At 40.5% G+C, this 24,658-nt stretch overlaps 2 protein-coding genes across 2 annotated transcripts; both read right to left on the bottom strand.

The window, feature by feature from the left end:
- Positions 1-6,424: 6,424 nt before the first annotated feature.
- LOC117212527 lies at positions 6,425-13,568 on the bottom strand. The gene is made up of 8 exons (XM_033457416.1): positions 13,387-13,568; positions 12,331-12,886; positions 10,787-11,428; positions 10,636-10,714; positions 9,941-10,386; positions 9,652-9,839; positions 7,489-7,852; positions 6,425-6,748 (listed from the first exon to the last, which is right to left on the bottom strand). Exons 1-8 carry the CDS (start codon positions 13,566-13,568, stop codon positions 6,425-6,427), a joined length of 2,781 nt encoding a protein of 926 aa, XP_033313307.1.
- A 431-nt stretch (positions 13,569-13,999) lies between these two features.
- Positions 14,000-15,145, bottom strand: LOC117212526. Its single transcript, XM_033457415.1, has 2 exons — positions 14,863-15,145; positions 14,000-14,502 (listed from the first exon to the last, which is right to left on the bottom strand). The coding sequence occupies exons 1-2, from the start codon at positions 15,143-15,145 to the stop codon at positions 14,000-14,002; spliced, it is 786 nt and encodes a 261-aa protein (XP_033313306.1).
- Between the last annotated feature and the right edge of the window lie 9,513 nt (positions 15,146-24,658).

The raw sequence follows: 24,658 nt of genomic DNA, 5'->3' as shown, positions 1-24,658 counted from the left end.
ACGGAAAAGAAAGATAAATCAAATCGAGGAGAAATGAAAACTAAAGTTTTTGCTGCAAAAAATGAATGCTTCAAATGCGGAAGAGTGGGACACTTTGCAAGAGAGTGTCAAAATGGCGTCCAAGCGGGAAGCAGTACCAGTTATCGGCATGAGTCAACACGTGGTAGCAGCAGAGGAAGAGGAAACAAAGGCTATACGAGCGTGGAAACTTCCATCGTCAATCAGCAACCGGCACGAGCGCGTATGGCAATTCAGGAGCAGGCACATGGATGGCAACGGCGCATGCAGCACACAGCAGCGAGATGATTAATAATGAAATTATGTGGCTATTAGATAGCGATTGTACCGATTTTGACAAATCTATCGACCTTAAAGAACCGGTAAATATATATTTGGGCGATAATAGATCGATAAAGGCAACAAAAGTAGGAAATGTTATAAGCTATTTTGAAGCATTTGAAAAGCGAAATAAAATAAATACGAATAAAGTTTTTATGCGAAAGAAATGTTCGCACATTTGATCAGTTTAGGCAAGTTAGCGGATAATAATAATATGGTTATTTCAAAAGGCAATATTGCAAAAATAATAGATGAAAACAATAAACTTACAGCTGTAGCTGTCAAAGACAACGGAACATATAAAATGAAAAGTATATTGAAAGGGAAGCACTTAGTAAACAATGCCGAACGTAGTGGTATAAGTAAAAAAGAAAGATGGCATAGGATGCTAGGACACGTAAAATTTAAATACTTAAATATTTTGAGTAAAGAGCAGCTAGTGACAGGTATACCGAATAAATTTGAAAAGGAATTTTTGAAATGTAAGATGTGTATAGTGTTAAGTCGCATGGAGCATCTGCACCCTAGCCGACGTTACCTGGCAGCCAGCGGCCGACCTACCTTCTTCCCAACCCTCAATAAACTCAAGGACCCACTATAAACCATCAACTTCTAGCTTAATTGTTTCTACATGTTGCCAAGCAATCTATTTGTCTAGAAGTATTTTCGGTTTATGTCCGGATTTAGGAAAAGTCCTTGATTTTATTAGGCTCTTAAAAATAATGGAAAAAGCAGGTAGACTGGGAAACCCCAACACATGTCCACCGAAAACGACTGGTTTTTCCCAGGAATGAAATCACCTCCGACCCAGGTTGGTGGGAGACTTCCTCATCTCCTTCTGCATTCGCATGGGTCATACCCAGTCGGCATCGCGGATGTTTACATCCGACACAGCATCGTCACCGAACAGCACTGATTTCCCATCCTTCGTACAGTCAACATCCTTGGACCGGGTATACGCCCGACATCAGTCAAATCAACTACTTCTACTACGACATCAGGAGTACAAGTCAGTCTTCACCAAGGATCAGTTCAAGTCAGTACAAGTCAGTCTTCACCAAGGAGCCACTCAGGTCAGTCGAATACAGTCAGTCGGCACAACACATCATCATACGCGACAACACGAACAGAGTCTCAGATCGTACTCATTCGTAGTCAGTTTATATCAACCATTCACTTGTATTACACCGAAGTTGTTGGATTGTGCAAATATATAATACCTGTTAACAGCAGCGTTATATTCAAGTTAACTATCCTTATTATCCCACAAGAAATAAGGGATCGAACGATTCGTGGCGTCGATTAGTCAATCTTAACAGGAATTTATGACTCCCGTTGGCGCGCTTCTTCGAGATCGCGTCTCTCCGTGAACGTGCGAATTTACATATAGAAAGTAAAATGCATAATTTACCTTTCAAAAATAATCGAACTAAGGCTAGGGAGATAATGGAAATTATTCATACGGGCGTGTGCGGTCCCTTTAAGACTACCGGATTAAATGGAGAGAAATATCTTATTTCATTTGTCGATGATTGTAGTAAAGTAGCTAGGATCTATTGTATAAAATCAAAAGATGAGGTCTTTGATTCTCTCGTACAGTTTGTAAATGAAGTTGAGAACTTAACGGGCAAGAGGTTAAAAATATTAAGATGCGATAATGGAAGAGAATACCTAAACAATCGAATTTATAAATTTGCTAGAGATAAAGGTATAATAATAAATAATTGTCCTACCTACGTACATGAATTAAACGGAACAGCGGAAAGATATAATAGAACAGTGATGGACATGGCGCGTTGTTTGTTAAAGGAAGCGAAAGTACATAAAAAATATTGGCCGGAAATAGTATGTACAGCGGCATACTTGAAAAATCGAATACTAGCAAACACTGTAGAGAGAAAGACTCCTTTTGAAATATTTTTCGGGAGAAAACCAAGTGTTAAAAATTTATATCTGTATGGAAGTAAAGTTTTTGTAAGAAGGCCAGAACAAAAAAGAGTTTCTAAAAGGGATAAAGAGGCAGATATGGGAATTCTGTTAGGATATAGTGAAGTAGATTACAGAGTTCTATTAGGTGGAAAAATAACAGTTGCTAGACATGTAGAGGTCATAGAAACAGACACTAAATGTATCGGTTTTGAGGAAAATTCATCAGAGGCAGATAGTGATGATAGTAAAGGTAATTATTTATTGGACAGCATGAATAAGCAAGAGTTAGAAAATAGAGAAGATGAAAATGATAGTAGTACTGAAAGCTTAAAGATTCCTAGGAGATCTACACGTAATAAGAGAACTCCAATAAGGTATCCAGAAAAGGAAAACAGCGTGAGATTCACGCAAATTATTGTAGAGTAGATATCCTTTGTACATTTGAGGAGGCGATTTGTTATGAAAATAGTGAAGATGGTAAGAATAAAGAAAATTATAAGAAGAGAAAAAGAAATAGAAAATTGGAGAAGGGTAATGACGAAGATAGAAGCAGGAAAGGTGAAATATCTGCGAGGAACGAAATAGATAAGAAAGAAATAATCTCAGATAATCTCTTTATCAAAGCACATAATCGAAAATGCAGAAGCAGTGTTCAAAACTATTGCTTTGATTAACTGATATTTTAAATTCTAGGAGAAGTGAAATAAACGAACCCTTAACCTAGGTTCGAGAATGCCCGTAATATTTACAAGACATGAGGTATCATTAATATCGGTAATAAATATTAACAAACTTGAAACTTTAGCAACAATAAAGACTAAACTCTAATAAATAAGGAACTTGGAACTCTAATATAAAAGTTTGAGAACAAAACATTCAATGATTTTTGATGCGTATCAGACAGCTTTATTGTACTTTAATGTTAAGACTTTAAGACTTTATTTCAATTAAAGAGGACATTTACAGTTTTCTAAATTATCAATCATTTTTATTGTATAATTAACAGTAATTCAAACAAAATATAATAAAGAGAACAAAATGATATACAATGTGTAAAACTACTTACATTCTTGAGCTGCAGAAGCTTTGTCCTCTTGAGAGATGCACTGACTGTAATACCGAAAAAGAATATTCAAAGGAATATGAAATAGGATCTCATTACCGCGATCGTTAAAATTATAATCGGCGAACAAGAACTCTAACATCGCGTACAAAATTATTTGATAAAATTTTATTACTTTTGCGTGTGATTATTTAATTGGATTAAATTATTGGAGTAATAAAAGACCGACGCCGCCAATACGTTACAATACATTGCAAACCTGACGCAATGCGATCCATGTTATCGGTACGAAATAAGATGACGAAATGACTCATTGTACCTTAGTTTCGCCGAGTAACTTACAAAGTGGCGGAGGAAGGGGGGGACACATGAGCCGATGGCACAAGCAGCTAAGCAGTTAACGATTCTACGTAGTTACAGATTAACGATCTAGACAAAGAAATGTATACATCAACAAAAATATTCATCTTCTACAAGGCACGTCCTTTCGAATTACGCAGCAGAAATCTTTCGCTACATCGATATTTACAAACATCGTACAGTAATCCGTAGCCTTACTGGCAACATCACAGACACATTTGCCTAACTTATTACCTTACGTACCTTACTTTAGTACTTGAATTTCGTTAAACAAAGCATGATTTAAACAACAGCATGAAGAAAATGAAAAATGTACTTAAAATTACTGTTCGGCAATGACCCAGTATGCAGATGAAGTCTTAACCTCTTTTTGAGTGCGTATTCGCTTTTAATACTAATATAAAAATATTAAAAGAGAAACGTTATTTATTCCTAAGTGCAAAATGTAGTAAGAGAATAATTTTCTCACGGTTGAAAATTTGAAGTCCATTGATATTTTCTCTATATCATTTTTATTATCACGACGTAGTACCTGAAATTTTGACCGATCCAATGATTTTTATTCTTAGAAATATCTTGAATACGGAGTATTAAGAAATATGTAATGAAGGATATAAATAATGGAAATTAATTATGGCGGAGGAATCAACGAAGAAAAGTTATTGTGCTAATTATTATACGAATGAGTATTCAAAATGTCGCGCAACGACTACTAAACAATTTAATTAACACTAACCTCACCAGCCCTAGTCAAATAACTGGTTTAAAAATCTAATTTAGAATTGTACATTTATCGTTATTTCTTTTGTTCACCTAGCTTTATGTGAATTTTTATATTCTCTGATTAATTTATTTCTCAACTTTTAAAACCAGTTATTTGACCGGGCCTGGTGAGATTAGTGTCAAAAGCCAGCCAGAAATTTTCTTCAATTTCTGATCTTCGGCTGATTTTCAGTATTTTGCCTTCGACTTTTCATCAGAAATTAGATGTGAAAAACGAAATACAATGTAAGACCTGCTAACATTTAGGCCATGTTGCTTTTAATTGCAACAGACTGCTGCAGCGTTAAATTCAACGATGAATTACGATCCAGATGCAAGTATTGACCCAGATTCCTGTACCGAAGAAAGCGAGGATAACACAAATCAATCTTGTTGGGTGTCGTGTAAAAATTTTGGTCATCCTGTTCACATCAAGATTGCTCTCAACGCTTATTATTAGTGTTAAAAAGGTGACGGCAAAAGAGAATTTGGAAGAGCGAAACAAATAAATACGATTGGTTCGTAAAACAAGTGACTCAAAAATTACTTGCAAGCAAATTCCATCGAATAATAAACTGGATAATTGTCCCAGACCCTGTATTCCCTTATTTTATCGCGATATATCTAATGGCTAAATACGAGCCACAACCTTAACCCCGTCCTTGGCGAAGATCACCCAGAGTTCAAACTCTACGCTTATAGGGGAAATCTTCACGCTTATACCGTAGTAACATAGCTCAACAGTGAACCGGCTCCTCTCACTTCACTAAATAATAGGGCGATGGTCTCCTAGACGAGTCCAGTAACTCGGCGGTGAGAACAGAGCATCGCTCGCAGCATTCAAGATTTCCAAACATATCCTACCGCCACGTGTAGCCAATAGGAAGCTACATCTGTGTATTCATTATTAAGCTATGTCTTGTTCCTTGACAATCTTTGCAATCAACCAAAAAATTTAAGAGAAAACAGCGCTTGCCCCCCTTATAAATGAAATATCATAACGGAACTTTCGGGTAGCCCACTATATCAGGCCAACTGACTCAGAGTTCAAGTAATTTTCCGTGCTTCTAGGTTTTGTCCTCAAACGCGACTTAGCAAGTAGATAGCTGGCACTATAAGGCATTATCTGAAATAAATTTGAACCGCGAGAAAATTTCGGAAATCCCCAAAAAACATCTCCAAAGTAACAGCCCAACAATGGAACTTACTTAGAGCAGCCTCTATTTATGTCAACAAACAAGGGATCTGTAATGTGGCGACCTCTACTCGAGGTTGCGAGTGGAACTCGAGCATCGCGCCTGGAGACATATCGACCCGTACAGCAACATGGCGTCTCGAGAACCAAACTTGGCAAACAGCCATTTTGTCGGGAACTTTCGCTTAGTAAATTCCTCCTATTCCAATTTATTCCATGCTACTGACCCTTGTGATTGCAATTGACTCACTCTCCCAATCTGAAACTAACAGGGCGATGGGCCAATAAAAAAAAAGAGAATAATACTCTTAACAATGCATCTTATTATATGGCTCTCGATACACCGTAGTACGCGCCCAGCTCCATAGGTATCCTTTTCAACTCATCGGTACACATTCGCTCCAGACATCTCTGGACATGAACGCCGTGTGTCGCCTCGTCATTCGCCATAAAGTTCAAGTTACCGTCGAACCTCCTCAGGAATTTTCCCTCGTCAATATTCTTTGTCGAATATCTAAAACTACCCCGCGCTGGCTTCTTGCAATTACTCGAAAATTCATGTAATAAATACAGGTGATCAGAGGCAGAGTACCAGTATCTTAACTTAACATAACAGAAATCTTTTTCCAACTCTAACTCATTCGTCTATTAACATTTAAAATGTCTGGGAAGCCAGTACATCTATTCCTAACGAAGAAGTACAACCCCGTCGTCCTAATCGGCATCAACTCGTTCCTTGTCAGCATATCCTGCAGATATGTCCCTCTAGGCTCTGTTCATCTACCACCCCAGGTCATGGATTTCGCGTTAAAATCACCGGCCACTAACAGCTTCGGAGCTCTTCTCCTACTGTCCCTTATCACCACCTCCAGTTCCCCTATGTATCCGTCAAACTCCTGCTTACTCGCATTGGGAGAACAATACCCACTGATACACATCGTGTCCTCCACTTTAATGCCGACCAATCCCTCCTTGCTAACCAATGTCTCCCTTGCCGCATGCCTTCCATTGAATAGGGTAACCCATAGTGGTGCATCTCCGACCGTATTATTGCACCAATAGGATGTATATACGGTTCGGAGTTGAATACTACGTCTACCCTATTCTCACATCCGCAGTGCATTAATAACTCTTGTGCAAGCTTGCACCTATTTAGGTTTTGTTAAAGTATAAAGAGGATTTAGAAATACAAATAGTTTACTTTATTTCACACACAACAGCTATACATATATATGTCGGAGATGAAAGAACATCGGAGTCTTTGGAATTTTGGATAACCCCGCAACATTGTAATCTAGAGTTTACTATAGCTGTAATTAAACAATTGTAGTTATTCAATCCGATTGTAATTGTTCGCGTGTTGTGATAATGAGCTTGGGCTCGAGGCGACAGCCAGTCGCCGAACGTAGCCGCGGTCACGGGATGAACGCTTTGTCTAACAAAGGTATGGTATAATTCTATAGCTCCCCTTAAAAGAAATACATGTGGCGGCACGCGACAGTAAACATTCCAACGGTTTCTGTCCCGTGGCTCGCCACACGCAGACCCTGCGTGTAGCTCCTTCTTCTAGTAGCTTCTTCTGGTAGCTCCACCTTTGGCGCTTTCTTGCGCCTATCTCGCCTTTATCACTGTCCCGCAGAAGCTCCGGAACAGCCCTAGGTATGGTCGTCGGCCAACACCAATGAGATTATATTATTCACTGTAAACGTGTCGCCAACAACATTCTCCAGAGTGGTACGCTGGAATGCCCATCTTGGACACTTCAGTGGGCGTGCACAGCGTCATCTGAACACGCATCGCAATTTCAACATTTGTCAACGGTTTCCCTGTTAATCCTAACCCTGTACGTGTTGAAGATACCATGTCCAGTCAACAGCTGCATGGTATAGTGATCAATGTTTCTCTTCCTCTTCCGGAAGGTGGCTGCATCTTCAATCAACCTCCTCGTCCAATTATTCGCATTGGACTTAGTCCATTCCCTTCTCCACTCCTCCGCCGCTTCTTCTTCGTACAGATGGAGCTCATTTAGGAGCACATCAGGACCACCGAGATCTGGTCGAGCTAATTTCTTCCTAACCTCGTAGATTCTCCCTCGCCACCGGACCCTGATATGAATGGGCATGGTCCCAGTCAACACGCACAACGCCGCATGCGAAACCGTCCTGTAGGCCGTAGAGGTACTTATTAAGGCACTTCTCTGAGCCCTACAGTCATGGTCTTACTAAACGTACTGTCATGGTCTTACTAAACGTATCTACCCAGACCAGGGAAGTTGGTTAGTTGGTGTTTCAGCTATATCCATGGAGTCGTTTATGGATTCTAGTATTGCATATCTATTATAGGCAGTTACACCGCTTATCGACTGTTCGTTCTGGCTAGTGTTTGTGTTTGTTTTAACTGGTTCTAGTTTACGCTTTTTAACGTTTTTAGTGTCGATTGTTAGGAGGGATATATTGTCCTTTCGCCACGGAGGCGGTGGAGCGGTGCAGTTGTGGTTTTTCTCAAAAGAGTCTGGTCGAGATACTTGGGCCATCATCGATTTAGTTAATTCAATTTGAAATAACTAGTCGAGAGGCTATGATTCGGATCAGAGGTTAGCAGCGTTGAATTTTCCACTAGTTAGTTAAGAAACACTTGGATTGAGTCTGCTTCGATTCACTTTCGACGGATGGGCGTCAGGTGTTTTTTTGTGAACTTCACAGGACACTAGACACACATCTGAACGCTTCAGCACTCAACAGGAAACTGTGACATGGAAATTGACCAATTAACAGCAACGTCAATTTCCCTCGCATTCCGAACGAAGTCATCTCTCCACGAATCCGATGATCTCGTGTCCTTAGACACACCCCATCATAGTTTTCCTCTGCAGCATCATCGCGACGGAAAGTCTTTCTCTCGTAAGGTCGTAATAGTGAGTTACTGAGCGTCTTTACGCTCGATGGATATTCCACGTTTTAACAAAAAGTTAGTTTAGTTATACTTGTACCGTAGACAAGCAAGTTGAGTACAACTTGGACTTTGGAAGAAAGAGCATTTTGTTATCCCGTTTACCGTGGATTCGTTATTGAACCTAGGATCATTGTCATTAGCATCTCGAGTAACTAATTACTACGGCTTTTTGTCAAATTCTGTAATAATCATATTTGTACTAGTAAATATCTTCTCTATTGCATAACGACAATGTCTAATCCAAATGAAGATTCGTTACACGGCCCTAATCCTAATCATCATATAATAAATATAGATACAAGCATACAAATAAATTAAAATAAACGTTCCAGCAAGTGCTTTAAGGAGACTGTGATTTGCCGAAGTAGATCTATCTTCGAATAAACAGAGTTATCATGATTTAGGTCACGATTAAGGCAATATGTGTTGACCGATGTAGAACAAATTATTGATTCTAAGACATCTTAAAGGGACATTAAGAGAAAATTGCTGGTTGACATTAGAAAAAGAAATAATACCGTCTGCTATGTTATTTACAAATAATATGTCAAACATCATTTTCTTAATTTTTTATTAAGGAAGATTTATACGTTCATGATACCAAATATACTTTTGCATGAATATAACGAAAACTAAGACCGAGCATTCGTGTCTATAAGAAAAAGTTCAGAATCATGATCTCGCGACATATTTCAAGGGCATCGAAATCGATGACAAAGTAGCTTTTTTTTTATTAGCGAGGAGGGGAAAATGCTTTTACGCATACCCAAAGACCGGCGTCTCCGGGTTATGTAGGACTCGGCAGATGACATCGCCATACCCACTAAAAACCCCTCCTCATTCTCCCTCTGCTACGGTACTCGAGGCACCAACCCGGTACAGTCATTCGACATTACTTCAGGTTGGCCTCTACACCACGTACCCAATCCTTTATCCTCTCTCCTCGACTTCGGTCATTGTTCTCCTCCTTCCTTCCCTTCTTCTCCTGTCCTCCACCACCCTTTCCTTAGAAAGCCGGCATTTCATCGCCTTTGTATAAAAGTCATGAAACCTGTTCCACAACCGCTGCTCTGCTGCCATCTTCTCAACGACTCGGTTCTCCAATTTAAAATCTTCACCGATCTCGACTTCAAACTCCGTTCTTTCCTCCGTCCATCTAGGGCACCAAAATAGCACATGCTCGGCATCATCCATCACCGCACCACAATCCCAACAGCTGGTGTGCGACTCTTTGCGATCCTATGACGGTAACAGTTAAAGATATCGTGTCCCGTAAGGATCTGCGTCGTATGGTAGTTGATCCTCCTCCTTATTTTGTAGAAGATCAACAGATCTCCTACGAGTCTCCTAGTCGAATTGTAGGGGCTGTGGAGCGCCCACTCCAATCTCCACCTGTCCTCTGCCTCTATCTCCAAAACCTTCATTTCTTCCTGCTCAGCATGTGCCGCTTCTTCAGGGCTCTCCTTAATCCGCCTCTTCACTCCATACTGCTTCCACCGCAACCATGCCTTGATGTAAATCGGCATGCTACCGGTAGGCACACACAAAGCCCCATGTGACACCGTATGGTAGGCGGTAGACGTACGGATCAACGCTGCCCCTTGCGCCCTTCTCATGATCGTCCTATTCGTTTCTCTTCCCAGAAAGGAGGCCCATATCGGTGCACCATATACTACCACAGACTCCCAGACCCCATAATACAGTCTCCTGACTAAATCGTTGGGCCCACCGACGTTTGGGAATAGGTGCCGTATGACGCCCAAGAATCGTTCCGCTTTCTCACAAACTGCTTTGAGGTGGGGGGAGAATCTCCTAGCACTATCCAATACTACCCCTAGGTACTTCACAACACGGCTAGTGGAAATCTCCCCCCACCCCCCACGTCAACATTAAAAATCTTCGGAATCCTATTCCTTGTTAAGAGGATAACCTCCGTCTTCTCCCTGGCCAGGTACAATCCAGCCTCGCAGCACCACCTGGTGGCCAAGACTATGACCGCCTTCATCCTTTGATTAATGTCGTGGGACCCTCTAACCTTGAGTAGAACCGTCAGATCGTCGCCTGCTGCTTCGGTATCCTTCTCCCGGTCTAGCGCTTCCAGCACCCCTCATACACTAGATAACACAGTAATGGTCTTAAGACCAACCCCTGCGGGACCCCTGCGTAGACGTTCCTCCTTACGACACCGTCCCGACAGTGTACCAATATTCTCCTCTCAGATAGATAGTCTCTAACTCCTCCTGTAGCCGTCCCGGTAGCCGTCTCCTTCGAATCTCCTCCATTATCCTCTCTCTCCTTAGAGCGTTGAAGACGTTCTTCACATCAAGGGCAACCAGAATACACACCAGGCCCGTCCTTCTACACTCTTCAGCAACTGCGACTGTCCTATCCAGGGCTTCAAGAGTCCCCCTCTTTCTCCTGAAGTCATACTGATCTCTATGGAAGGGATCCTGACCAATGCTCCTCTCTATGAGCATTTTCAGCGTGTGCTCCCACACCTTGCTCAACACCGGCAGTATGCTAATGGGCCTATACGCCGACGATGGCCCAGATTCTTTGCCAGGCTTGAGTATTAATACCAACCTAGTCTCTTTCCATACCGCCGGTATTTTTCCACCGATATTTATTCCTTTGAGCACTGTCAGGAGCACACTAGGTCTTTGCTCCGCCAATAATCTCATTACAGTGCCAGGAATTCCATCCACTCCAGCCGCCTTCCTGGGATCACATTTCCCAACAGCTATCCTCATGTCTGCTTCTTCGATGCCAAATTCTCCTTCTTCGCCTGGTAGGATCGATATCTCTTCCTGTGTAGGTGGTCGCAGTTCCTGCCTGGTGACAAAGAGGTTGTTACGCAGGGCGACTCTCTACCTGGCCCTAGTCATACACCGCGGGCCAGACGGACACCAGACGTCCGCTCATCCTTACGACGTACCCCTCAATAGCCTTAAGCACCCGTCATAAATCCGAGTAATTTGCTTGCTAAGGTCCTCCAGACCCAACAAACGTCCTTTTCTCAATCACTTTTAAAGACTGTTGTCTACCACGGCTTGCCAAGGGAAAGTTGGGTTTTTTCACGTACGATGCTTCCTAATAACAACTTTCTATCGAGAGCAGCTAAGACCCTTCCTAGTCCGCCAACCTTTGTTTAACCAATTAACAAAGAAGTCTATTTCCCTCATTCTCTTAGCCTAAATCGTCACCAACAAATCCGATGGTCCCGTGCGCTAGACACACCCATCACTAGCTTTCCTCCGACTCAGCATCGTCACTCCACTTCACTTCTTCTACACCGTTGGAAAAGTCAACTAGTTCTACGACAGTCTAACGCTAACGCCTAACGTGGCAGTCTAAGTTTAACGTTAGAATAGCATAGTTTACGTAAACTATTTTAGCCGGTTCTCGGTATTGTCGAACATACATCTCTTCTACTAAATATATTATAGTGCTACGTCCACTAATACACTAAATTCAATTATAAGAGCCTTGCTCTAGCGTACATATCTATCTTATCTTCGTGCGATAAGTTGTTATCTATTTATCCCTACTCAACAGCGTAATCTAAATGTTGGAAATATATAACTTATAATTCTGTGATTCACAGTGTTATACAAACTGAATTACCCCTATTATCTCAACGGAAATCAGGGGATCGATCAATTCGTGGTGTCGATTGTTATAATCGTAACGGCAATTTACGACTCCCGTTGACGTCTCTCCTCGCGATTACGTCTCCCCGCGATTGGTCGAAACTACAGAGGTCGTCCAGGATTCCCTCCACTTTATCTCTTCCAAGGAGCTCGATTGGCGCCGACCGCATCATTCTCTTCCTCACTACACGATACGGCCTGCCCCATGGATCCTGATCCAAGGTGGCGCAGAACCCCTTCCAACTCTCCGCCTTGCTACGCCCGATCGCCCTTTTCAGTCGCCTCCTAACATCCTTGAATTCAGTCACCAGGACCTCGGCATCAACCTTGCGGGCCGCCACCACTCGCTGGGCTCTTCTACTAGCTCTTAGAGTTTCGCTCCTGAACGTAGCGAGCTCGTCGTTCCACCAATAGATGGCGCTCCTCTTCGCACTCGCCGGGTATCTCCTTTTTAAGTCCACGGCACACGTATGCTCCAAACTCTTCTGCAGTTGTTCGCCGCATGCCGCCTCGTCAAATTTAAAGCCACTTCCGTTATATACTCCGTCAAATTTCTTTATAAAAGCCTCTACATCTATCTCCTTCGTCAGGTATCTAAAAGAGCCACCCTCCACCCGCTTAATATTATCCTTGAACCTATATTCAATATAAAAATGGTCAGAGGCTGAGTACCAACCTAGAACCCTACTCCCCCTACAACTCAGCCTCATTCCTCTATTAACACTAATTATATCCGGGAAGCTAGTCCCTCCATTTCTCAGGAAGGAGTAGCTTCCCATCGTCCTAATAGGTATAAGCTCATTCCTCGTTATAACATCGAGTAGGCATGTTCCCCTCTGTTCCGTCTTAGAGGCCCCCCCCACACCGAGGATTTCGCATTAAAGTCACCTGCAACCATAATCGCCGGTTCTCTTTTCCTCCCCTTCTTTATGACCCCTTCCAGTTCCTTCAAGTAATCGTTGAACTGGTCCCTGCCCTTATTGGGGGTGTTAGAATTTAATCTTGGAATTAGGATTAATATTCTGTGGAAGACACAATGTTTATGTTGAAATAATATAATGTGATATTTATTAAACAATTATTTCGAGAGTTATAAATGTGCGTTCTGGAATGTAGACAGTTGGCTAGTTATTCACAGACTGACTGCCTTAGTGACCTGTGGCGCTTGTAAAGATTTTGAACCCCCACTCTCTATAATGAGTGTGACCTGAGTAGATGTCTGTGTAACGTCACGTGCCACGGAACTTTCTAGCAGCTTCTCGATACAAAGCGCTACGCTGTCAAGGCGCGACACCGACGTGCCCAATGTTCCATCCATATCCTTACGTTTCTTCCGCCGAGTTCTCGGAAGAGCATGCACGCGCCAGCCGCCGCGGTACATCTAACGAACGTACGCTAGTGGGGATGGCGCTGGGCAATGAATGGAAGAATCTGTACGATCAAACACTCTATCCGCATGCGACTGATATCGTTGTATTCCAACAGGGGGAACAATACACACTAACGCAAAGCACATCACCAGCCCTGACCCCTACAGTCCCTACATTTCTTATCAGGGTCTCGCTCGCCGCATGTTTTCCATTAAACAGCGTGACCCATATCGATGCATCCCCACCCTCGTCATTAAACCAAAATGGCAACTGCCTATAGGGCTCGGAGATGACCACAATGTCCACCCTGCTTTCGCATACGCACTGCATCATTAGATCTTGCGCAAGCCTGCATCTATTTAGATTTATTTGTAGAACCCTAACTGGGCCCCCGTCTATTCCTAACACCTAAACGCTCCATAGGGCACGCCAACGAACCCGTTACATGCCTTGCATTTATGCCACCATGTTTCAGACACATTGCGCATCTCGGCTCTTTATCACAATCTCTCATTATATGCTCAGCGCTGCCGCACCTCCTACACAACTCTCTGCCAGGACACGCAACAGTACACCTTGCCGCCACATGCCCCCACATGTGGCACCTGTAACAGCGCCGAACATTAGCTAACTGCCTAACCGAGGCTATCGTTAGCGCAGTTCTCAGTCTCCTTTCTCTCTCGTCACCAGGCACTACACTCACCGGGAGGACCACTACCGCTTCTTGCGTGCCCCATGGTGCCGCCTTTATAGATTTAATTTCCACCTCCCCACTCTCCTCGATTCCCCACTGCGACCTGATTCCTTCCACCAGCTCTTCCCTGCTGGTGAGGGGTCGATGTTCCTTATTTGTAGAGTCGCCCTGTTCATCAGAGCGGCCGCCTCCATATTATCACTCAAGACGGCTCTCAATTTAACCGCCGCCTCGCTGACCACCACCGTCCTGTCGAATTCAATCAGGATATGGCCCGCTCTCGTCCTACGGACCCCCGTGGCTCCTTCTAATGAACTCCTCACCGCAATTATCCTCTTATACGCCTGAAGCCACTCACAACCTTCCTCCTGTTTCTTGGTATGCCTCTCTCTTCAGTACCAACCCGCTGGTTGCTTCCCGGGCGCACGATCGTGGTAGCTTGCTCTACGGGAGCTCTCCTCTCCCTCCTTCTTTTTTCTACCCACCCCCCTCGCTGTTGTCACCCCTTATCACTCTATTCTCCCTCCCACACGCCTCAGCTTATGTACCTTCTCCTCTTCGGGGTCTCTTATACTCCACAGCTCTCATACCTTCAGCCGGAAATACCACCTTTCTTTTTGAGTATCCGCCCTTGGCTATCGTCACTTCCCTCTGCAACTCTGCCCTGTCTGCCCTTTTCACAACCTCGGCAGTCTCTCTCCTTTTTCTTCTTCTTCTCTCCTTGTGTTCCCCACACTGCTCTAAGGTAGACAGGATACCTTTCATCATGTTGCCTATCTCCCTTATCCCTGCTTCCTTCTCTTTGTCCAACTTTAGCCTCTTCAGCACCATGTTGAACATTTTAACCATCCCTGCCATGGCTTGTGTGAGCCCCTACAACTCAGCCCTGGAGATCAGAAGATTCTTGTCGTCATCATCGCTAATCTGCGTATCGTCTCTCGCACTATCCTCGGCTTCGCTATCCATAGCCGATCGCGCGGATTTCACACTGACGTTCCTCTCGACCACTCTCCTGGCCAGCATTCTGGCGTAGGCCAGCCCTTTCCCTGCTACCGTCCTACTGTGGTCGCTCCCTCTAGTCCCAAAGGAACCCTCCGATTCCTCAACCTCTCCAACCTCCATCCGTGCACTAATCATAGGGCTCCTCTGAAGCCTCTTACTCGGTTTAAAGGGGCAGAAATCCTCCCTCCCCCCCACCCTTCCTCGGAATAACCGAGATTATCACATTCTCATTCGGCTTCGTGTCAGACTCCATCCTCGGCTTCTCTCCTCCCGCTGTCGTCTCCTTTAGCTTGCCCTTCTCCTTTTCCTTTTCTTTTTCTCCAGTAGCTATTACCGCACAAGGGGGTGCCTGGGGTTCCACCTCCCCCCCCGCCGTTCTTCTTCCAGTAACTTGATAACCGTCGGGTCGAGCCTGGTAAGCCACTCGTGTTCCCGACGGGGCCTGGGGGATCCGAAACCCCCTGCGCCGTACGTTTGTTAACCTTAGACCGTCTGTCCATATTGTATGTAAAAAGCAAGCCCATAAACATCGCCAAGTCGTCAACATCCTGCCCATATACCGTCCAAAAGTATTCAATCATTGTCCATAAACTCGCCAGGTAGTCACCAAATGATAATATTTACAGTAATTGTGCTATCTAAGTTTCCCCTGTCAAACACCTACATATTGCTAAAGATCCGATGATGCGCTCCCAGAACGCCACAATATAGATAAATAATGAACAATAAGTAATAAATACCATAAATCAATAAACAAGTAATAAATAATAAATAGTAAATAATACGTAATAACTAAATAAAAATAAATAAATAAATAAATCATTTAAATAATAAATAATAAATAATTAAATCGAATAAAACAATTACTAGTTAATCAATACAAACTATAAATAAATAAATATCATAAACTAAAAGAATAAATAAAATAGTAAAATATTATAACATTATAGCGGTGCATACATCCAACCGCTACATACTCCAACGTACTAATCACCACGTAACTCCTACAGCCGCCCCATTACTCGGCACCCCATTACTTATTTATTTATTCCAAGGTACTTAGTTCGGCTCGTGTCACAATAAATAAATGGCCAAATAAATATTATAAATGTAAAAACCCCGGCCGTCCCGACTTTATTCCTCAAAAATAGGAACTTACTTCGAGTCGACCGTACATACTCACATTATTATTTATTTATTTGCAGTTATCCTCTAACGCGTATGTATATAAACGACTAATTACCGTGACGCGTGAATCTGCCATTATAGTCGATGAGGTCTTATCTAGATGTTTACTTGACTTTATCCGAGGTCGCCAATATCGGATAAATTCAAATTAACGATTACTACCGTACTTTTCGTTTCTCGCACACTTCCTATTATATCCTCCACTTACTTTTCTTGTTCAGTGAGGATATTATCACCCCATTACACACAAACGTCTTGTTGCTCACCCCCTCAATCATCATACATGCCAACTCTATTTCCATTTCCACACACTCATTCTCTCTCCCCCGCATCTCCCAATACTATTTCACTTCCATGCATTCTCCTGCCACTTCAGTCCACTCATACCCTTCATTTCATTTCACTACTCCTCACAATTATTATTACACTACCCTTCCCGCCTCATTGACCCCTTACACCCTATAAGAATCACACGAAACTCAAACGCTCCTACGTCCTCGTACATACACTCGACCAGCGGGAGCAACCCGTCAACACGTCCGCTCCCCATCGCGTCCTGAACCGAACTCCTTCGACAGGTTCACCTGCTCTAATAATGACATTTCATTAAATTTTTAAGATGTCGTATTAAGAAAACGAAAATTTGTTATGCCGATGAAGCGGAGATACACGTTCGCATAACACCGGTTATCTTTTTCGGGAAACACTTTTTAGTTATTGTTGATCAGAGAATATTTTTAATCGGAGAAAGGTTCAGGTAAATTGAGCATTGAGCATGATTCTGTACCATTCAGATTTTTATATAACATAACAATACTAAAATATATGAAAGCAGAGGAACCGATTAAACACCGTGTTTCGACCGTTCGCGGAGAGACGCGATCGCGAGATAGCATGTCAACGAGAGTTGTAAGTTCTCTTTACGATTAAATAATCGACGCCACGAACTGATCGATCCCCTTATTTCGATTATGATAATAAGGGTAGTTCAATGAAATTCCACAGAATTAACACAAATAAATTAATGTTTATTTCAGCAACTTATTATCTAGAGAGAGATAAATGGAACAAAAACAAAATGTAACTGCGTTTTGGTTGATAAGTAATGAGCGACATACCACATGTGTTGACGGTTCGACTTCTCGAAAAGTTCTGAACGCCTTTCGATTTTTTTCGTTTTTTCTGGAAGGCGACCCCCACTACGTTCGGATCACGCCACATTCTTTTACTGCGAGGTAAAATACGGGCCACGAGTCGACGTTTCTGGAAGTCGCCCTGCTTAATGAACCACGCGCTTGCCACTACAATGTTTGTTTGCCGGGCAGACGCGATGATCCGTCTGCGACATTATAGTGCCACGATCGACGGTTAAGAATATGACCTATGGTAAGCCGCATGGCGTAACACACCGTATGAATTTGGACATTAGTTTAGAAAATGAAAATCATCGAAATATAGATAGAAGCGACTTGCTTAATGAAATAAAAATATTTTGTGACATATACAGTAAAAATTTGTCCTATATAACACCAATGCAATGTTCGAATATGATACATAAAGTAAAGGATTTATTTTCCAATTTCATGATACTTTAAGAATATTACTAATTATTCCAATCGCTTCTGCAGGGCGTACTTTCTCTAGATTAAAATTTATTAAAAATTATATACATACTATCATGTTTCAGGGAAGACTATCTAATTGATTATTTAATTTGAATAAGTTATGTGAAAATTGAAATTACGAAGATATAATTATTGATTTTGCACGAAACAAAGCGAGAATAATAAACTTTATGAAATAATTGTACTTCACTAAGTTTCAAAATAATAAACATTTCAGATACGGGTATTTTTGTTAATATGTACTCAATCATCGAGTCATTATTTTGTTATTGTTATTAATAAAAACTTTCTAATTAGAATAGGAATAAATTTTCGTCAAAGAAAGTTATGAGCTACAGAGGTACATGTCTTTTCTGTTTCTAATTTGTAATACTATACGTGTGTATAATAATATTATTTTGTCAGAGCGAGACTTGTTCCGCGCTCCGCAGTTTGTAGCAGCGGCTGTGTTTTTAAAAATAAGATTTTGCTTATAAAAACTGTTCTTATGAGACTACAAACATTCTCGAGGACGTAAAGTTCTAAATAAATCTTCTCCTTTCTTATTGAATGTCAGAGATAAGGATACCTGACACGAAATATCAAGGTCTAATATCGACAGTCAATAAGGAATAACGAATAAAATTTTATCAGCTATTAGATTTTCATACCTTATTCATTTTTCTTCCTTTAGGAAAGACATTTATTCTTCCATTTTTATTCAAAATTATTATTTGCAATTGATTTTAGAGAAAAACTTTCCATTAGTCTATTTGCAATAAAAAGATCCTTCCCTTATGAATCTTATGAATCAATTTGCAACTGACAACTAAATTATAATAAAAGAACATAATGAACGATAAAAACCAAATTCGTAATCTAGAATATTGTATAACTGTTATGTGTTTTGAATGTAGGTACACACACATGTAATATATTTTGCATATGCACACATTTATATGTCGGGTTTACATTAGAATTAGGGTTAGGGGCATGAAATGAATCTTCGTTTAGATCACACGTTGTCGTTATACAATAGAGAAGACATTGACTAGTGCAAATACGATTATCATAGAACCGGACAAGTAACCGTGGTAATTAGATACTCGAGAAACTAATGACAATGATCTTAGGTTCAATAACGAATCCGCGGTCGACGGGATGATAGATGAACGTGCTCACAAAATCTAAATCGGGCGCGTAATATTCACTGATCGTAAGGTGTTACTGTATTCGTCAATGGGACCGCAAGAAAGAATGACTTTCCGTCCCGACGATGCCACAGAGGAAAGCTATGATGGGGTGTGTCTAAGGACACGAGATCGTCGGATTCGCCGAGGATAGCCTTCGTTTAGAAAGTAAGGGAAATTGGCGTTGCTGCTAATTGGTCAATTTCTATATCGGTGGTTAGAAAAAGATGCTAGCCGCCCTCGAGGGATAGTTGCTCGGGAGACGTCGTTCGTTGAAAAATAGGTCTCCTCTATCTTCTCGTAGTTGTTTGTTTGAAGGACTTTAGTTAGCTGAATCTTAAGATTTATAACTGGCCTTCGGGCTAGCTGAACATGTAGTGCGGAGACGCATCGACATCTGGCAATCATCATGCCCGAAGAATAGGATCTGCGTGTGGCGAGCCACAGGACAGAAACCGTTGAAATGTTTACTGTCACGTGCCGCTACAAATATTTCTTTTAAGGAGAGCTATAGAATTACTCCGTACCTTTGTTAGACAAAGCGTTCATCCCGTGACCGCGGCTACGTTCGGCGACTGGCTGTTGCCTCGAGCCCAAGCTCATTATCACAAATCTCGAACGAATACAATCGGATCGAAAAACGACAATTGTTTGATAGAACCTATGATAAAATCTAGATTACGGTGTTAGGGGATTTTCCCGAAGTTCCAAAGGGAAGGCTCCGGTGTTCTTTCATCTCTGACATATATAAGCCAAACAAAATACATTGAATCATTAGCAAAGAAATATAAATTACAAGACAGCAAATTGTACTATACACCTATGGAGACAAATTTAAAAATTGAAAAAGCTAAGATAAATAGAAAGGATATTGGATACAAGAATTTAATTGGTGCATTACTGTATATTAGTACAAATACTAGACCCGATATAAGTTATAGTGTAAATTATCTAAGTTGACTTCAAGATTGTTGTAGCGAGACACATTTGAAATATGTTTTGCGAATATTGAAATATTTGTATCTGACTAGAGATTTAAGGTTACATTATAAAAGGAATGAAAAATGTGAAACGATAGATTGTTATGTGGACGCTGATTGGGCAGGAGATCATGTAGATAGGAAATCTACTTCTCGATATGTAATTAGATTGTATGGAAATGTAATCAGTTGGAAGTCTAAAAAACAAAGGTGTGTGACAAAAGCCTCGACGTATGCAGAGTATGTAGCCCTATCGGAAGCGGTAAATGAATTAATGTCTATTAGAGAAATTATGAAACTCTTCAATGTAAATCTAGACGATAACGCTGTAAAACTTTATGAGGATAACTCTGGAGCGATAAGTATAGCAAAGTACGGAAATTTCATAAAAAATTGTAAACACATTGAAGTTCAATACCACTACATTCACGAGTGCTTAAAGGAAAATAAGATAAATATAATTAAAGTAAGTACAGACGAAAATACCGCGGATATTTTTACGAAAGCACTGTGTAAGGAAAAATTCGAGAGGTTTAGGTCATGGATGAATGTGAAATAGGAGGAATGTAAGTAAAGTAATAAGTGTTAAATTTTCTGTTACTTAATTCGACAAGTTATGTAAATACAATTAAGTGTACAGTATAAATGTAAGGAGGCGTGTTAGGTAGATGATACATTTCCACGGTATATGGGAGTGTGTGTAAGCGTCAGAGGACGTCCAGGTCTTAGTTGAGACAAAAGACTGTTGTTAGATGGGAGAAGCTTCTAGAATAGTCTGGTTGACAACAAGCGTGCGTGTTTGAATGTTATCGAGGTCTCCAGAGTGTAATATATATGTATAGCTGTTGTGTGTGACTACTACCACCAAAGTATCTGCAATATCTACAGTATCTCCGAGTATCACGAGTATCTACCGAGTTACGCGACGAGCATTAACGAGTATTTATCCGCGATTTTATTTTGCGATTTATACTTTGTACTAACGACTTACGTATACAGGCTGTACATTAATTTATTATTTTAGATACATTCGATGGTTTCAACAACGGGCAATCTCGTCCTTTAAACCTTACGTACTAACTATCCTCTATACATAAACCTCCACAAGGTAAATATCGTAACTGTAGATGTTATTTTTTGCGAGAAACTCCCGAGTCAGTAGTGACGCATAAGCTGATGTGTTTTAGTAGTACAATCTCTACGAGTGATCGTTTCACAAATCCTTGGAATTGCTTCGTACAATCGACGTGAAACGCTCAAATAGTATTCTCTATGGATCGTAACGTATTGTGATAAAAATTTATGAAACACAATACCACGGTAATCCTAGAACTTCGCAAATCCAAAACAGCGTTAATACTTCCAGGTACAACAATATGAATCGCTCCCGGTTCAAATCGTCCTATGATTCATGTGTCGCTACATACTAATACTATAATAAACTGCTGCATTCTATCTTGGATTAATAGGAAAATTAACAATTAAATGTATGAATATTCATAGTATTTAATAAAATAATAAAAAATTAACGGTAACATTTGTTTAATTAACATCTTTCGGGAATTCACTTGATATTTATAAATTGCGAATTTTATAATCTGTTCATAGAAAGTGTACTTGGTGGTAAAAGTAAATGTCATAGAGATAGTAATAGGAACCACAATGTGACGGAATAATTTCTGATATTTATATATAATTTCCATCGTCATTTGTAAGAGTACGAATTTCAGAAAAGAGCTCAGTATTTTACGAGTATTTTACGAGTGATTACGAGCATCGAGTATCTAGTATCTTTCTGTAATGATGAGCTATCTACCGAGTTATCGACGATTATCTAGCGAGTATTTACTGAGTATTAATTAGCAATTTTACTTTGCGATTTATACTCTGTACGAGCATCTCAGCGAACATTATCTGTATACTAATTTATCATTTTAAATATATTCGACGGTTACGACACGAACAATAACGTTTAATAAATCTCACGATCAAACTTCCTCTACACAAGTCCTCCATAGAACTTATTGTTTCCACAATATGGAGTGATTATATTTATTACCTTGCCAAATAATGGGTATTGACTAAAACATCAGAATATGAATCGGTTTATTTTTGTCCTAGATTTATAAGCAAAATTTTTGTCAGAACCGATGTCCAAACGACTGTGACCTCTCCTTGTTAGGTTGCAGAAGTTTATGCATTACAATATACAGTAAATATGCACGGTGCTATGCAAGATATACGTATATATGTCGGGGTGGCGTTGTGGATAGGGTTGGGGGTGTTTGGTGAATCTTCATTAGAATCAGCCATCGTTATTGTATAACAAAGGTACGGTTTATTAACACAAGTATGGATACCACAGACTTGACAATCAACCACGGCGATTAGGCGCTCGCGACACTAGTGACAATGGCCTTAGGTTCGACAACGAATCCGGGGTCAACGGGATGATAGATGTACGTACTCACAAAATTTAAGTTGGACTGTTTCTTAATAAAACGCGTAAAAGTCACCGATCGTAAGGCGTTACTCTTTTCGTCGATGAGATCGCAAGAGAGAATGACTTTCCGAGTAAGGAAAATTGACGTTGCTGCTAATTGGTCAATCTCCATATCGGTGGTTAGAAAAAGACGTTAGTCACCCTCAAGAGAAAGTTGTTAGTGGGAGACGTCGTTCGTTGAAAAAATAGATCTCCCCTATCTTCCCGTAGTTGGGACAAAAACTGTTTGTCTGTTTGAAGGACTTTAGGTAACTAGATCCTAGTGTTTATAACGGCACTCGGGCTAGTTGAACATGTACTGCGGAGACGCATCGATATCTGGCAATCATCTTACTCGAAGAATAGGGTCTGCGTGTGGCGAGCCACGGGACAGAAACCGTTGGAATGTTTACTGTCGCGTGCCGCCACAAATATTTCTTTTAATGAGAGCTATAGAATTACTCCATACCTTTGTTAGACAAAGTATTCATCCCGTGACCGCGGCTACATTCGGCAACTGATTGTCCCCCCGAGCCCAAGCTCCTTATCACAAATCTCAAACAATTATAATCCAGTTAAGTTATAGAGGCAAAATATTGGGGGTTTTCCGAAAAATTCCAAAGGAAGGTCCCGGTGTCCTATCATCTCCGACATATACAATGTGCATGCAGGAGAAATTTGTTGAATATGCACTTACATAGAGAAAATTGATACATCTGTGTTTAATTAATGTATTTAATATTATATGTGCATTATGCAAACTGTTATAAAAAATAATAGTGTTATACATATCTTTAACACGTAAAATGCAATGTAACATAAATACTAAATTTGAAATTTGTTGTCGAAAGTTTTGTTGTCGAGTGCCGCTACAGCAATTATACAGATTAAGGCCCGCATCATCGATTTCGGTGATATTTGAATGTATTGTCACAATCATAATTTTGCACACCTTTCCTATACATATAACCTTGGCTCGGTTTTAGATTTCGAGGTATCCATGAAAAATGTTTTTACATTTGCACTTTGATGTGGGCTAGATGCCGCTTAGGTTTGCTTTATGTTTATCTACGGTCAAGATTATATTACATGCCCGTGCCACGATACGTTTATAGTGAAAAGAAAATCAAAACCGATAATCGAAGGTTTCGTATAAATCTTTATTTAATATCATGAACAGTAACGTATATAAGAAGAAAGCATAAAAATAACATTTTGTAAAGGTTAAGTTACCATAAACAATTTTCAAAAGTTTTGAATTCCATTTTACTCATATGTAACAAAAAGTATTCATTGTTTTGCACAATATTTTTAACATTATAACTTTTTATCTTTAAAAATGTTTCTATTACTGTGTCCAAAATCCTTTAATTTGCTGAACCAGATTAAGTCGTTTTAACATACTTTTTATTAAGGGAGGGACTCACCACAAGAGGGACTTCTACGTTTTATTGGTATTTTAAAATATTAAGCATTTTATAAAATGCAATGTTTCAGGAAAAGTTGTTTTATTAAGACTGTTATTTTTATTATTTAAATCTATTAATATACTGGAATACTGGTATATCTTGGGAAGTAATTTAATATTAATTTACTCTTTTGCGCGTTTGAGCCTAAAAATTGGATGAAAAAAAAGCTTTATAAAGGTTGTTTTCAAAACTAAACGTAATACCTTTCGTATTTTTTTTTCACCTTTCGTGTCTTCGTTAATGGTGATACGGAGAATAACCTTTAACGGCATGGTGTGGAGAAAATCGATTCGTAATGTTGTAATATTTTTGGAAATCAGGCGATCGATTCGTGAAAACTCAAGAATCGATTTTTTAATTCTTCTTCCGTATCTCCTAAAAACTCTCCGCTTCTAATCCCTCTTCTCTTTCTCTTTCTAACTCTTAACT

This window comes from Bombus bifarius, unplaced genomic scaffold (genome assembly GCF_011952205.1).
Source record: "Bombus bifarius isolate JDL3187 unplaced genomic scaffold, Bbif_JDL3187 scf7180000008312, whole genome shotgun sequence".
NCBI classification, from domain to species: domain Eukaryota; kingdom Metazoa; phylum Arthropoda; class Insecta; order Hymenoptera; family Apidae; genus Bombus; species Bombus bifarius.
This window is presented reverse-complemented; position numbering and strand designations above follow the sequence as displayed.